This window comes from Trachemys scripta, chromosome 12 (genome assembly GCF_013100865.1).
Source record: "Trachemys scripta elegans isolate TJP31775 chromosome 12, CAS_Tse_1.0, whole genome shotgun sequence".
NCBI lineage: Eukaryota > Metazoa > Chordata > Testudines > Emydidae > Trachemys > Trachemys scripta.
In genome coordinates, this window is record NC_048309.1 from 5857615 (window position 1) to 5874275 (window position 16661).

The window sequence follows — 16661 nt, forward strand, 5'->3', positions numbered from 1 at the left end:
GCCCAAAGAACTATCATTTGGAATGTGTTTTCCCTCACGGTTGCTCCTTATATTAAAAGGTAGGGCAGTCTATGAAATGATGGTTGCAGTGCTGACATTCAGCTAGAGACCTTGTTGGTGGGAGGTTTCTGCTGATGGTCCTTAGTGAATCTGGATGGTACATCGGGGAGAGGAGGCCTTGAACACGGGCCAGCTCCAGACTAATGGCAGAGCACTCAGGAATGTGTGCCCAATCCTGGGCTGTTTTGGAGAGAGGGTGAGGATAGGCCATGGGGTGACCACAAAATGGCTGTAACCCAACATTACACACACGCACACCCCCTCATCCAGGAACCGCTTCAGCAGCTGGGCATTGCTGGAGTTGAGGTAGCCCTGGACACCCTGCTTTTCTGCAGAATCCCTCTCCCCAGCTGCATCCAAGTCACCTTGACAGCATCCTCCACTGGCCAGTTAAGCTGGTGTTACTGCTGCTTTGCATCACCGGCAGAGGGTAGAGGACATGGGCCAGGAATTAATTTCCCCCTCGGGAGTGGGTGCATCACCACATCTCTACCCAGTGCCCTTAGTCACCATTCTGTCCTAGATCGCATGGAGCCAGGTGGTTACAGCATAGCATGACCCAGGTCAGATTACGCCCTCTGCCTTCACCAAGGAACTTCACTGCACACAGGCATGTAAACAGTTACCGTAGCGTGCGAGCGAAGGAGCCAATCTAAAAATACAGGAGTCTTCAGGGACCTGGCGAGATTACGAGTTACATATCAGCCTGGCAGCCAGAGAGCTTCCAGAGAGCCAGTATCAGCACAGAGCGTTTCTGTCTGCAGACTTCCACTATCAAGCCCATCGGCAAGCGTCACCACTGGCAAAGCTTCAGAAAACACACGGTAGGGGACCACTGGTGGGTGGATGGATTCTATCAAGAAAATGCTTATGGAATTCAATAGAGATTAAACCAGGAGGACCATGCAGAATTTTCATCGTGTTCCATAGTAACTACTCTAAAAACAAGCAGCATTTGAAGGAGAATGGGATCCTTTCTATCAGTTTTTTGGATCGTCCTAGAGAGGGGATATAATTCTCTATTATTTTTAGGCTGGTCCATTAACATTTTATCTTAGGGCTTCCCCCACAAAGGGTTAGATTGGCCAAGAAGCCATATTTTTCATCCCCTCCATCATCTGTTTTGCAACCCAGTTTTGCACAATTCACAGGCTACAGCTTCAGTGTAATGCAGCTCCCTGATTGTTGCACACAAATTTTACTGAGCAATCTGGGGCCAGACACACTTTTTTTAGGGGCACTATCAGTTGCATGTTCAAAACTGGATGCACAAAATCAGAGATCACACTGAAGGTGGTTGAAAATTTAAATCCTTAGATCTCTTTCCTCTCTGAATTCAATGAATTTTAATCCTACGATCTGTGGTGATTTTAAAGTCATATGTTTCACATCATGAACTTGTAATAGACCAGTGCACCCACCCACTCTGCTTCCATAACCCCCTCCGGAAAACAGATGCAAGAAGTCGCTATCTCTGCTAATAATTTCCCCATATCTAATTAGCCATCAGACAGTTTGCTTCAGGCAGACTCTGCATAGAAAAGCTACCCACGAGACCATTCAAATGGGTGCACCTCCACTCAAGGCAACGTAGCATAATGAAAATGTTTAAGAACAGCACTGGTTGTTCTTAGTACATCTGTGTACATTTCCCTCTCTCCCCAGAAAACTATATTCCTCTAGCTTCCCAGAGGGCATAGGAAGGAAACGCCTGGCAGTCAATCACAAGTCTGGCTTTGTCCATGGAGTGCCAGACTTCAGGCTTATTCTAGGCAGCAGAAGTAGCATGGTCTGGGAGCAGTTTTATCAGCTTCCATCGTCATTCCTATATGAGTATTTCCTCCAAGGAATATTAACTACTCCAAAATTCACAGCCGTTCCAAGGGGCTTTCACATTTCTCCTAGGAGTAGTGGCCTGCAGGCCTACTGGTAGGAATGATGTGGTATTTGTGTTGCCGTAGTGACTGGGGATTCCGATCAAGGCCCCATTCTCCTTGACAACAAAGATGACGGCCCCCGCCCCAGACAGCATACAGACTAGGTGTCAGACGGGATGCAACAGGAGGACAAACCAGACAAATGGGGTTGGCAGGTAACAAAAGGAGCGCAGCAGAAAAATAGAAGGCACTTTCTCAACCGAAGCCAGGCTGGAGTGAGTTGTAGGGATCACACTGGAGGTAGCTTTAAAGGAGGGATTTAAAAAAGGATAAAGGGGGCACCTTTTGAATTTCAACAGGGAGGATCATGGGGCTTTGCTGGCATGCATGAACTTCAATCCTGTCCATTCAGCCTAGGAGGCCAGGGTACCATACCAGACCATGAAGCCTCCCTAAGGGAACTATAGTCCAGTTACAGACAAGAGGATCACTGCAAAGATTCAGGAACTAATGCCTCTGAGCTTTGGGGTCCCTTTGCTCACCAGGTGGGAATTCCCAAACTCTCTCAGCTCTCCTAGACTATCATTTGGTTAAGTGCACTTCGAAAGTGGCTGATAGTGTGACTTTGCCTAGTGCACACAGCTGAAATCCTGGTGTCTCACGGGGATCATGCCGCTATTACAGCAAATTGAATTGGGAGTGACTGGCAGGAACACAAAACTGCAATTAACCTCAGACACAGAAATGTCCTGCAGTGCAGAATAAAACAAACATTTTGACTCACATCAACACATCAGCCAGTGCCACTAGGACATCTGAGTACCCCTTAGGAATCAGCACTTCGGGCTCAAGAAGGTGGCAAAAAAAACAAAAAAACAAAAAAACAAAACGTGGAAAATGAAACAGCTTTAACTTGTTACAAACATATTGCTTATACATTTGGGAGAAATTCAGGTGCCTTTGCAGACACCCCAGGGGTTTTGTAATGCAGGTCACTGTCTCTCCCCCATTTTGCTGGTATCATAAGACTCTTCAAGTAGTGGGAACTCCATTTCTTTACATAGGGCGTAAATTCCTTAGGATTGTGGTCACATCTTTGCTGGGACTCAGAATAACATGATTCTATCAAGCCCTGCAGAGTGCCCATGAGGAATGCATTTCACACAAAAGCCTTTCTCCATCCTACCTCTCGGCTTTGTAATTGGCACTATCTGCTTCAGGCAATTTATTGAAAATGTAGGATACGTTGTATCAAAGTCTTTAGTGCAGGGAAAGGGGAAAATCCTGAGTCTGTACATCCTTCCCCAAAAATCCTTAAATTCAAAAAATCATTGACTTGTGCTGACGTGTCCTGGTAAAACCAAAGAGGTAGCTAGTAGGATTTAACTCCAACCACGGGATTTCCTGTGCACCTCATCACACTGCATAGGTTGTTACGGTTTTCTTGCTTTATCCAGAGCAGTAATGTGAGACATTCAGAACTTTCCTAAAGAGTTTGACCGGAATAAAACTGGGACATCAGCCAGAATATAACTATAGAATAATGAGTTATTCTAACCCCTCTGCCTAGTAATGGATGAGATGAAATATAAAGAGAGATTTTTAGCATATGAAAAACTCAGGAGATGAATCCAGCCATCCTATTAATATTTTTAATGGCCCTGCTTGGAACTGATTCATGTTGGCTGGGCAAATTAATTTAAGAAAAAAAAAATATATAGGAATCCAGGATGGTAACTTAGTGGTAGCACTACACACTACTTTGAATCTTTCTCAAGGCAAAATGGCCAGTGTGTAGGGTGTGGCTAAACCTATTGTACTCAGAAGAAACACTGATATGTCACACACGCTACCTCCTCTGTCTCCAAAATAGGTCTCAATGTTTTGTGCTATAGCTTCATAAGAGAGAGCAGGTCACTACCTGTGTTAAGGAGTTTGTGATCAGTCAAACAGATATCTAGGGTTTTGCCTCTCACTCACTTTTAAACTAGTGCAGCTCCATCGACTCCAGTGGACTTACTCCTAATTTACAAAAAAGGTAAGAATGAATCAGGTCCTGGAAATCTAGTCTGCTTGTGACCTCCTGAATTACTACTTTAATTTGCATACCATCTGGCAATTATTTGCCACATCACCCCCTCCCCCAGCCACACGCACACATTGTCCAGTGTCCCAATTAATGTAGCTTTCATCAATTCCTTTTCCATACTCTTTCTCTAAAGGGTATTAGATAAAACACCTTGGAACTACCCTAAGAGAGTACTACATAGACAGACATGCCTCTGGTAGGAAGTACATAGACGATGTAATATAATGATAAGGGACCACTCTGAGCAAAGACCCAGTTAACAGACCTTCCTCTCTAATTACCTAGCTCCTTTTGACTCCACCCCCATTTCAGTGCTGCCCTCTTATAGGAACTCCCCCTCCCCTCCTCTTCTCTTCCCTCCCCTTCCCCAGCATGCCTTTCTGCTTCTGGGCCTTTAAATTGGGCAGAGCTAGCCAACACAGACCTTAAGATAGCCATTTTATAATTAATGGCTGCTTGCAATATCTTCCTTCTAGCTGGTGAGTGCTTTGTGGTCCTTTCATTTCATTTCCTCTGCTCCAATTTAAATTTTCCTCTTTTCTTTCCTAAACAGACTGCAAATCCTCACACATGCCAGGATTTTTTTGTTGTGACCTATGGGTGTGGAGTAAAAGTGGGCTATTTTTGCCCAGTTAAGTGGGGTTGTGGGAATTGCCAAAGTGCTGTTTGCCTCTAGCTCCTTGAAATCCCTTTTTTATGCAGTCTAATTTACTCTCACTGAGATGCCATGGGGGAAAATCATTTATTAAAGGTAGCATGTGGCACTAACAACAGCATGGAGTAGCGAACAGGGCTGGTTTGGAGGTGGAATTAGTGAGAACAGCAGAGTTAGTCTTTCCAACAACTGGGGGGAGAAGCAATGAAAAAAAATTAAGCCAACTAAATATTTTTTTAAAAGCATCTCGGTTCTAGCCAGCGTCTAACTGCCCATGCAGAATCAAACTATGCCTAAAATCACAAATGAAACATCACAACCCAAATGCCCCGTTAGCTTGGAGGAGAGCGAATGTAAAGATGTGATCTCAAAATGCTGACCACAGGGAAACTGCATTTGCTTAGCATCTATCATGCAGCTAGAAAGATGGGGTTTAGCAAAAAATGGCTCTGTGCATGGGAAGACCATGAGGACCCAGCAAGCTAGCAAGTCTTTTTTTTTTTTCCTTCTTCTTCCATTTGAATGAAGTGGTAATTAAAACTTTCCCATACACAAGGACAAGAGATTGTCCCCACAGGACACCTTTCAGCATTCTCCAAATGAGATCAGGCTATAGTCACACTCTGCTGTGAAACCTAGGCTTTGAGTGAGCTATACAATAAAATCGCCTGTCAAATTCACTGTTTGATCTCGTTCAGTGGAGCTGCTTGCCTGAGAAAGGATTAGTTCTGATTAAAGCTTTTCAGGATGAGGTCCCTACTGGAAAAGCTCGCTAGGGAAGTTTTCAGCTTTGCACTTGTAAAACATGGGATTATTTTTAACAGCTGCTTACTTTAAAAATGACAAACTAGGCCAGAAAAGTACAAGGCATACTAAAGGAAAGTCCAGCAGGGGAAATGATTGGTTCTGCTCACCAAAGAGAGAAGGAATAGTTAATATTCATGAGTGAGTAGCATCTATTTTCATTAACATCTAAAAGTAACTAAGCAAAATCGTGGATGGGTTTCTGTTTTTAACGCTTTCCCTTGTCTACATCACTGCTCCCCTCTGCTCCTCTGAACGCCTCTCTCTCTCTCTCTCCATCATTTTGCCACTGTTGGTTTGAGAGCCTTCTCCTCTGCAGCTCCTACTATCTGGAACAGTTTTAGCTATCTCATCAAAGTTTCTAATCTCACTGGAATACCTTTGTCTCCCTTGCCCATCCCTCTTATTCTCTCTCCTGACCTGCAGTTATTAGTTGTATAACTGTGTGATCCCCCTTCCATGGAAAATATACCAAATAAAGTTGTTTTATTGTGTAGGAAATCAGGACACGTAGAGATTCAGTGTGTAATAAGACAGGTCAGTCATAAAGAAATGCTGTGTGTCCACAGCTAGAGAAACCTAGTAATTGGCCAGTTAATAACGTTTACAAATTAGAACTGACTTGGAATACTCACACTTAGAGCTGGTCAGGAATTTCTTGAGTAAATGTGTTTTTTTTTCCATTGGAAAATAAACATTTTGCAGGAAAGAATCTGGTTTGATGAAATCCGCATTAGGAAGATTTCTCTAGTCCAGGATGGAATTTCTAGTCCAAACCAGAGAGACACCCCCTGACCACAGAATAGCCAATACAATACAAGAACTATTTCCTACCCTGTTCTTCTTACAAAGTATACCACCTTACTGCTGCAATTCAGGCAGAGTAGGGACTTGAAGTTGGGTTTCCCACATCACTAGGCTACTGTTTAGGCTAGGGGAGGATTTCTTGAAAAACTTTGAAGGTCCCAATTTTGTCCCACTTCAGAGCAAAAAAATTCCAAAATCTCAAAAGTTGTCATGGGACGGAAAAACAATTTCCCACCCTCCTATACGCGGAGTGTAATGCCTTCCTCCTCCAATAGCCCCACTGACTTCACTGCGACTGCTTGTGGTATAAGGGACTGTTCACTTGTAAGTGCATTAGAATCTGGCTTCTAATTAACAGAAATCGATGTGTTGCCATTATTATTTGTGTATTATTGTAGCACTCTGGAGCCCCAGTCCTGGACCAGCATCCTGCTGTGCTAGACACTGTACAAACAGAGCCAAAAAAAAATCTCCCTGTTCTCCCTGGGGGGCATCTGACTTGTGCTACTGGCCAGGGCCGGCTCCAGGCACCAGCTTAACAAGCAGGTACTTGGGGCGGCCAAGGGAGAGGGGCAGCAGGTCCCTCACTCCCTCTAGGAGCGAAGAACCTGCTGCTGCCAATCACGGCTTTTTTTTTTTTTTTGCTTGGGGCGGTAGAAATGCTGGAGCCGGCCCTGCTACAGGCCCACAGTATAGAAAAGTATTTTTGAAGAATGGTTTATCTGAATACAGCATGCTGGAGAAATAACCACTAATTGAGCTCCCTTCCCTTCCCCACTCCCTGCCACCGCTGTCATGTGGAAGGTTAAGTTTGTGATTTGTTCAGCAGCCATCATCTACGGATGGCTGAAATTCTGTTGCTGATGGACATCCCCAGGAGCAGTAATTACATCTATGTATGAGTCCTCTTTCTATAGTTAGTTACTGCTTCTATCAGCTGTTTGAGTCGTGCCATGGTCTTAACCAGCTGGCGCTGGCATCACCTATAGCTTCCCAGTCTGTCACGCTCCTCCATTATAACTGTGAACATGGCATGCCCAATAGGAAACCACTCAGCCTGAGGGGCTGAAAGCTGTAGGACCTTGTTCCTTCCTCATTCCTATCTCTTGCTTTAGAAAGTCCCAATGTTTCCTCCTGTGGAAGGAATTTCCTCCCCCACACCCCTACCTCTCTCAAGCTGCTTACAAATAGATCATGGCTTGGCCAGTAGTTCTGAGCCGCTCACACTGACCACTGGACTCTAGAGAAAGCCAGGACTCAAGTGCGACTGTCCCTGGTGAATGCTGTCAACTCCACCAAAGGTATTTAGGTGCATAAACTTCCACTGATCCCGCCTAAGCACCTTTGTGGATCTGGGCACAATTGCTTTACTGATGTGACCAGCATATGCTTCCTTAGCTAACACATCCCGCTGGTGAGGGGAAGCCCTAGTGGGACTGATGCTTTTGGACTGACCCCGAACCCAGAAAACTTAGAAAATTCAACCAACTGCACCTGCCAGTGGTGGTGGGTTTTTCAGTTTAGGCAGGAGAAATGCTACTGAGGGTGAGGACTGCAGGCACCACACTGATGGGCGTTTTTTACTATCACAATACCTGTAATATTAGGCTTTTATGCAGGTAATGACAGTGACTGATGCAGCCTGGCCCTGGCCAATCTGAATAGTCTCACACATACTGTCATACGGGGGCACAAAAACTCCAGTGTGAGTTACTTTTAGCTGCCTAACAAGCAATTCCAAGTGACTGAGGAGTTTCTTCCCATGTTCAATGCCAGTGATGACTTGTCTCTCTGTAAGCAGAACACAAACCCTTCAAAGTTCCATTCCACGGCTAAATTTTGAATCCACAATGTCCGAGTGGGTTGTAAGTTTGCTGAATTGGGTCCTGTTATGTTTTTCACCCAGGATAAACATAAGCAAATTCCAAATGTTATTTTTACCAAAGGAGCCTGAGTTAAACCTGCCACATATGCACGACTGGGTAAACAGATCTTTTCACCAAGGAGTTACCCATTTGCACTCTCAAATGCATAACTTCTGGGTGCAGGTTTTTCTTCGCATCGGCAATAAGCCATGTGGGGCTAGATTTTTAAAAGCTGACCCCTGTACTGCAATTATCCATGGACAAAAATGTCAGAGATCTAGCTAACTGATTGTATCCAAAATCAGGTTGCTAGCCATCTAAGTGACATTAATTACATCCTCAAATGGTGGATCTAAAAAAAAAAAAAAAGATTGTGCCTTAAATTATTTGCACTTCTAAAACTGCAAGTGCAAAAAGTGGGGTCGAGGTTGTCATTTGTTTAAAAAAAAACAATCAGGGCCTTTATCTGCACAAATGCACAGTTTGTTGCTTGCCCCAGCATACGAACGTTCTAATGGGCATAATTCAGAATTTTTTAAATGTGCAAAGAAAACACCTTTTACCTCTTCACCTGCCTATCACATACTCCCACCCCCCACTCCATTGTGCCTTTATTGTCTCTGATAGCAAGAGGTTTAACGTACAATACATACATACAGCAGCATTCCATATTTGAATTCATGTAGGTTCTGTAGATTTTGGAAATGTTTCCACTTTAAGGAATGGGGAAAATACAGAATAGCTCTTTGGCCTTTACAAATCAAAACATTCAGAGTTCAACAACTTCTGGCCAGTATGTCCATTCCCTTAAGTACATTTACTTTAAACATCAAATTCACATTTTATATTTGTCCCTCTGCTCTCTCCCTTTTCTGCTGCCTGGGGATCGTGCCCTAACGACACTTTGGCCTGGTCTACACTGGGTGGAGGTGGGGGTGGGGGAATCGATCTAAGTTACGCAACTTCAGCTACATGAATAACGCAGCTGAAGTTGTCGTATTTAGCTCGACTTACTGCGGTGACTTCACTGTGGTGAGTTGACTGCTGCCATTCCCCCGTCGACTCTGCCTGTGCTTCTTGCAGTGCTGGAGTACAGGAGTCGACGGGAGAGGGCTCGGGGGTTGGGTTTGGCTGGGAATGGCAAACCGCGGCCACTGGGAGCTGAGGGGCTCCATGCCTGTGGATGCACCAGGTAAACAAAACGTCCTGACCCACCAGTGGCTTACCCTGATGGGCCAGGAGCCGAAGTTTGCCAACCCCTGAAATATAGGGTCGGTTTATGAAAGGGTCATACTGTTTTTGCAATTTTACCTATCTTGGGGGGGGGGGGGGAGATCAGCTTATAAACGAACGGGCTAGTGAATGAGTATATATGGTAGTTACTGCATCTGAGCCATATCTTTGCAGAGAGGACTTCTTTATCTATCTTGGGTATTTCTAAGGGGCCTAGCAACATGGTTCCTAAATGTTGGATAATTATGGGACTAGAATTTCAAGCGGGTTAGCTGTGCACAGCTAGCAGTATTGCAAATGAAAATGTGTGATTGTGTATGCACATTACCATCACTAGCCATTTGTGTACAGTTATCCAGTGTGCCAATAATTAGAGGAAATGTGCACACACATTAGGTGCATGGTAATGTGTGTGTTTTGCTCCTTTTTTTTTGTATCTAAGCTTTTTTGTAGAAGCGATGCAAGAAAAGTCGGTCCAGATTTTCTAACGCCAGTGGCATTTTATTCACAGAACTTGCTCGTCTTTGTGTCGGTAACTCAGGTTCAGGAGCAATTATTTGAAAGCAGTTACAATGTAGCTCGGGTCTGGGACCAATACAAGCTGGTACAATATAAAATAACAAACAATTACCATTAAGACGTTGCATTACTAGTATCAATATAAATTTGGTATGAATATGAACAATTATGGCCTGTACAATTAGAATGTCAGACACTAACAAATACCTCTAGTATCCTATTGATAAAATTGGGGCCTATGGCTATGCAGTATTTGATGTGATACAATGGAAACTGTTACTATACGCCTAGAAGGCAGATATGGAGAAGGCCAAGGAGGTTCTCTAGGCCATCCCTTATTATGCACAAATGCTCTATTTTCTAGTACTTTGCTTGATATGTATAAAACTAGACTAGGCACCTGGGCTTCCACCATTCCTCTGCAAAGGTGATTCCATCGTCCATGGAATCCGAAGAAGTGAGGTTTTTACCCACGAAAGCTTATGCCCAAATAAATCTGTTAGTCTTTAAGGTGCCACCAGACTCCTTGTTGTTTTTGTAGATACAGACTAACATGGCTACCCCCTGATACTTGACACCACAGTCCAATGACAGTCATGTATATAATGAAACTGGGAGGAAGACTTCAATATTGTGCCAAAGGCAGAAGCAGTAGCAATAGTATTAGACTTTATTCCATTGTCACCCCACAGATAACGTGGCAGTGTCCCCATTGTATGGATTTGCATCTTTCGGTACCTTGTACTGTTTTGCTCAGCTACTGGGCGACCCACAATAATGGCCGAAAAAATAAAGCACAAGTGGACAAACACGAGCCATTGTTCCAGACTCTCTTTGAACATTTCATATACCATTAATGTTACTTTTGGCTCAGCTCTCGTGTAATTTGAACAGCTTGAACCTCAAACTGTATTTCTTTACCCTGTTGTGGGACACCTGACATCAGTTCAGACATACCAATTGTCCAATGCACAATAGTTCAGATAATAACACAGAAATACAGGTGAGAGGGGATGACTAGGTATTAGCTGCATACAGTCTGGTTTTGTGGGTGGTGTTTTATGCTTAGTTTAGAGTTCTATGCTTCCATACAAAAATCCAGTGCAAGCGGAGGGAAAGTTTGTATTGGGTGTTCAAGTTGCAATTACGCTCTGGCTAGATAGAACCTTAGTGCAGAAGTTTCCAAAGGACAGAGACCTGTCCGCAGGAGCCCATGCCTCAGTCATCATGGGATGAAATCTGCATTTGGAGACAAAAACAGGAGATACTACTGAACAGAAGAATATATACACCACCAAGGACTGAGGATGGAGGGTGCATAATTAGTCTTCCCTCCTTTAACAATCTTCTCTCAGGGACCAACTAGTGTCTGTACTTTACAGGACTTAATGTAGTTGGGAATCTCTTATTCTATGAGATGGGGAGGTATAATAATATATGGAGATATACCTATCTCATAGAACTGGAAGGGACCCCAAAAGGTCATCGAGTCCATCCTCCTGCCTTCACTAGCAAGACCAAGTACTGATTTTGCCCCAGATCCTTAAGTGCCCCCCTCAAGGATTGAACTCACAACCCTGGGTTTAGCAGGCCAATGCTCAAACCACTGAGCTATCCCTCTGTACCCCACCCCACAGCAAGGCATTAATATGTCCTGTCATTGGTACCATGAAAATACCCCAAGTTAATTGACAAGATACACCAATAACTAAATTGGGTAGCTCAGTATTAGGAGAAAAAACCTTTCACATAAGAGAAAATAGGGCCATCCATATGGAGCGGGAGCATCTTTAAAAATCTACTTTGCCTTCTTCAGATGTGGTGCACATAAATCAGGGGTTCTCAAGCTGGGGGTCAGGACCCCTCAGGGGTTCACGAGGTTATTACCTGGGGGGCCGCGAGCTGTCAGCCTCCACCCCAAACCCCACTTTGCATCCAGCATTTATAATGGTGTTAAATATAAAAGTGTTTTTAATTTATAAGGGGGGTCGCACTCAGAGGCTTGCTGGGTGAAAGGGGGCACCAGGACAAAAGTTTGACAACCACTGACATAAATGGAGACAAAAGAAATACAGATATAGTTAAATAAAGAAGCACAGCTTTATCTGACAGGGAGAGTGAAAATATCATTCAGGAGAAGTCTTGAACCAGTTCCCCTTCCAGTACATGGTTGCATAGTAGCAGGGCCGGCTCCAGGATTTTGGCCGCCCCAAGCAGCCTAAATAAATAAATAAATAGACAAATAAAATAAAAAGCCGCAAACTGGAGTGCGGGACCGTCCGCCAAATTGCCACCAAATAGCTGGACGTGCCGCCCCTCTCCAGAGTGGCCGCCCCAAGCACCTGCTTGGCAAGCTGGTGTCTGGAGCCGGCCCTGCATAGTAGGCCAGTTTACAGACATGACTGCTCTGAAAAAAATGGCTAGTTTGAGGGGGAGGTCAATATTACAGACTATAAATGGTCAGTCACATGAGAATGCCTTATTGAAGTAGAAGTTTCTTTAATGACTCCAGACTGAATATAAGAACTAGAGATTAAACTGTGGCTTAACTATTTAATATTTTACATAGGCCAAGGTCAAATGTATCCAGTTCAAGGAGGACACAAGTGCCTTGTAATGACACGACTTGAAGTGCATTATTGCTCTGTCAAACGATTATGAGCTCTTCACCTATGACAGGGTTATGAATCTAGAGGGACGATGCAGCAGAAAGCCTGGTGGCGTGTAGAAACCATGCATAAGTGCTTCTCAAGAAGAATCCCTAGTCCTTTCATGAGGTACAGAGCAGAGGTCATATCCAAGTAGCTCTAACACACCAGGAGTAGCATTATCTCATGCAACCCAAAGCCTCCCGAACTGGCTTTAGTCTGCCACATAATGTCTTTTGTTGTGAGAAGGGGAAAAATTTATGCGAGAGAGATGGACAGATGAGTAAAGAGCAGAGGAATGCAATTATTACAGGTTAATCCAACCACTGTTAAATGTTCAGCAGCCAGTCAGAAGAACTTTTTCCACATGGTTTGTGTTAAGTACTTAGTAAAGAATGTTCTCGAGGACAGACTGTCCTTGAAGCATGGGAAAAATAAATGAAGTTATAATAATAATAATAAGTCTAATACAGGTTAGTCAGGTAGCCAAAGATACATCAATGGGGCAGCTTCTAGAATCATCACCTTCATATAAAGAATCAGGACTTACCTCTTGTGCTTGCCCGGTAGCAGCCAGAGATATCACAACCACCTGGGTAGCCAGGTGCCCCAGGATAGCCTCTGGCACCAGGAAAACCTGGAGTACCGGTGCTCCCGGGGGAACCCTTCAGACCCGGGTCCCCTATGACTTCTTCTCCTGGAGGGCCTGAAAAATGAATGGCATTTCAAACAGTACAGTATAACTCTGCGGGTCCAATGCAATATCTATTGTCTGACGGCACACATCTACTGACAGTTATCTGGGGACTTTCCCTGCTCCCTTTTGAAGGAAGATGAGGTTAGAGAGTCCCCACTGCATCCTGATGAAGACCTATGGACCTCTTTCCCATTTCCCACAATTTAACCCTTTCCTGCTGTTCACCAGTGCCCTAGAGGCTTTGTGACGTGGCCAGCATCACTGGATGAAGAAGGCAAGAAAGAACGCTTGTCTGCATTCATCAGGGCTGTCTCCTAAACATCAGGAAGAGGAATTGCTCAGGAGTAGGACGACATATCCTCGCCCTCAAGGAGCGATTCCAGCCCGTGGTGAGCAGGGATCCGGAGTAGGGAATCTCACCACTGTCTCCCATGTGGAGAATTATCAACCACTAATCCCAAGATCCTGGTGGGGTTCATTGGTTTTGTGACTTTATCTGTCAATAGTAACAATCATGTATATATGAAAAAATACTGTCTGCAATGCTACCCTGCTGGAGCCTCTCACTGAAGTCCGCAATAGTCCCACTGACTGAGCTAAAGCAGATCAGGTGACGTGAAAAGTCATATTGGGGCCAATTTTCAAAGGGCCTTCCACTTTGTGAGCCACCTCCTCAACTGGCTTATGCCATCTGAACATCTGGCCCTGTGTGCACAAAGTTCTGCAATAGTGTAGGAAATTGAAAAGTCTGTATGTAAATTGTGTAATTAAAACATGCAATTACCAGTTGTTATGTTCAGACATTGGGGATTTCTGCCTCTGCACTGGCAGACGTTTACCAAAGGGAGGCTCTTTGGTAAATATGTCCCATGGGGTCTTAGAAACAGAGGAACTGCCATACTGGAGCAGACCCAGGGGCCATATAGTCTAGTTTCCTGTCTCTGATAGCGGCCAGCACCAGATGCTTCAGATGAAGGTGCCAGAAACCCCACTAGAGGCAGATTTAGGCTCATCTGCCCCTCATGAGTCTGAGTGTTGCTTTGAATTTGGGATGTGGCTGTTGCAAGCTATGCCCAAGCTGTTTGCTCAAACCCCTTGGGAGCACAGATGAAGAGTCAACATTACGAATGAAACCAAAAGACTGTATTCACTGTACCTGCTCGTCCTCTTGGTCCCTGGCCTCCTTCGTCCCTGGCTCCAGCCATCCCTTTCTCACCCTTGGGTCCTGGTCCTCCTGTTTGAGGATGAGAGAGAGAGAGAGAGAGATGTCACTTACCACAGCTTAACAGCTTCCCCTGAATTAACAGGCTCTACTCCAGCCTCCCCATAAGGTGGCTCTTAAGTGGTATGGTCTTTGAGGAGGTTGTGGTCTTTAGTACCACACATAGCAAAACAGGATCCCCTCCTTTAACCCCTCCCATGTGGCCCTGCATATGTATCCTTGGGCAGCCCTTGGCATTGTCCCTCAAATAGGATCATCCCCCTACACACTGAATTTAAGTTTGTGGCTATTTATGAACCTGCAAATATAAATCAAGTCATTATTTATACCTGGTCTTTAAGTATGGTGCAGTGCATCATACAGTGTTAGGGAGCCTGTTAACCCTTCACTGTTGAATACCATTTTAGTGGGGCAGTAGAAATGACTTCCTCATCAATCTGCATTGCTCTGCTGTGCCTGCAGCCCTCTGTGCATCAGAGCCAGTCTTCCTGAGCTCTTCCTCCCCTTACCACGTCTAGGGGCCAGCACCCAACTGCAGCTTTCTCAGGGCAAACGGTGCAACTGCATATGCCCGGCTCTCGCTGCTCATGGAGGGCTGGCTGGAAAACAGCAATTCCATTGGGTGAAATGTTTTGGAGGTTTGGGAATCTGTTTCCATTCTGATGAGGAAGGAAACGGAGACCTTACAAAAGTTCCCCCAGTGTCACCAGCCTGGTGGTTATGACACTGGCCTGGGATATGCTAGCCTCAGGTTCAAGTCCCTACTCTGACTCTAATCTGGTCTCCCCGGTTCTAGGTCAATATCCTGACCCGCAGGCTAATGAGTTAGTCTCACCTTCCTGATGAAATGGTCAACACTGATATGCTTCCATACTGGGACCTGAAGAAGAGCTCGGTGTAGCTCAAAAGTGTGTCTCTCTCGCCAAACAGAAGTTGGTCCAATAAAAGATATTACCTGCCCCACCTCATGTCTCAAGACATTTCTCTTGAGGAAATGGCTTTTTTCGACAGAAGTTTTGGCAAAGAGATTTCGACCAGTTCTACATGTAAGTTCTACCTGTTCTTCATCTAGGGGATCCGTCTCCTCACTTGACCGGCTGGAAATAGTTGCAGGTTGCTTCGTCCCTGCTCCACTTAATTGTCATTTTGATAAGCTTTATGTTTTCAGGCCAGAACTGAATGACTAACCAGCTCGAGCTAGGGGCTGGCTTTTCAGAAGGATTAAGCAGCCACTGAAGCCAGAGCAGTTTCAATTAATGTTGCACGAGACTCTCCAACAACTATTTTTATAAAAATATCTGCTCAGACATTATTTCCTTCCATTAACACCTGGCTTTGCCTCTCCTACCATCAAAAATTTGCATCAATATGTGAGACCTGCTTCTGAAGTGGGGCCCTTTCGTGGGAATACATGCCTGTGAGAGAGAGCGGCAGGAATCGCCCGACAGGCCTAGGACTCAAACTGCAGAAGAACTTTCAGTGCATGGAGCGGTCCTTTGCATTAGTAGCAAAAAGAGCTGCTTGCCCTACATGTCTTTTCAGCTGGACAGAAACAGAGCTTCAGTTATTGAGCTTGTGAATGGGGGAGATTTTCTTGTAATGGGAAGAAGAAAGAAAAAAATTTTTTTTTAAACCATCCCTCATGTGAAAACAATCTGTCAGTATGGTTGGTATATACCGCTAGTGCTGGCGCCCATCCTGGTCTCACTGGGATGCTATGCATAAAGACTGGGCAGGGGGAGCAGGGCTGCTTCAGAAGAAAACTTGCTATGCCCAAAAGCTCTAGTAAGGAGATGCTTCCCCCAATGCACGTTTCAAGATGGCTTTTCTAGAGAAAAGGAAGGAGCTACTAAAAAGAAGGTGGTGTGTGTGTGTGTGTGGGGAAACAGGAAACAACAGTGCAGAATCTTCCTTGAATGCTCTTGACAGATTCAGGTTGCTGGGTGAGCAGCCATGTGAAATGTGCCAATTAAACCACAAACTTAGACTAAAAATGGAAGGAAATTCTACATGAAAAAGGAGGGAGAGGCTCTCCTTGCAGGTGCACACAGTGATTTCCTTTTCTTTCTCTCCCAATGTTTTCATCTTTAATAATGCTCTCTGTGCCACTTTGGCGCTGTAGCCAAAAGGTTCTTCTAACAGCCTATCCTTAATACACTGTTTTATTAAACCACTGGTGGCTGCC

The 16661-nt window shown here is 44.6% G+C and overlaps 1 protein-coding gene across 4 annotated transcripts in view; it reads right to left on the reverse strand.

The window, feature by feature from the left end:
* Positions 1 to 9884: 9884 nt before the first annotated feature.
* Positions 9885 to 16661, reverse strand: part of COL20A1 (collagen type XX alpha 1 chain) — a 100956-nt gene continuing 94179 nt past the window's right edge. For all 4 annotated transcript variants that reach the window (XM_034787771.1, XM_034787772.1, XM_034787768.1 and 1 more), the window contains 3 exons: positions 14411 to 14488; positions 13108 to 13263; positions 9885 to 11148 (listed from right to left, as the gene is read on the reverse strand). In XM_034787771.1, the coding sequence (XP_034643662.1) occupies positions 11135 to 11148; positions 13108 to 13263; positions 14411 to 14488 (248 nt within the window). In that variant the 3' untranslated portion in view covers positions 9885 to 11134. The remainder of the gene's footprint in view (positions 11149 to 13107; positions 13264 to 14410; positions 14489 to 16661) is intronic.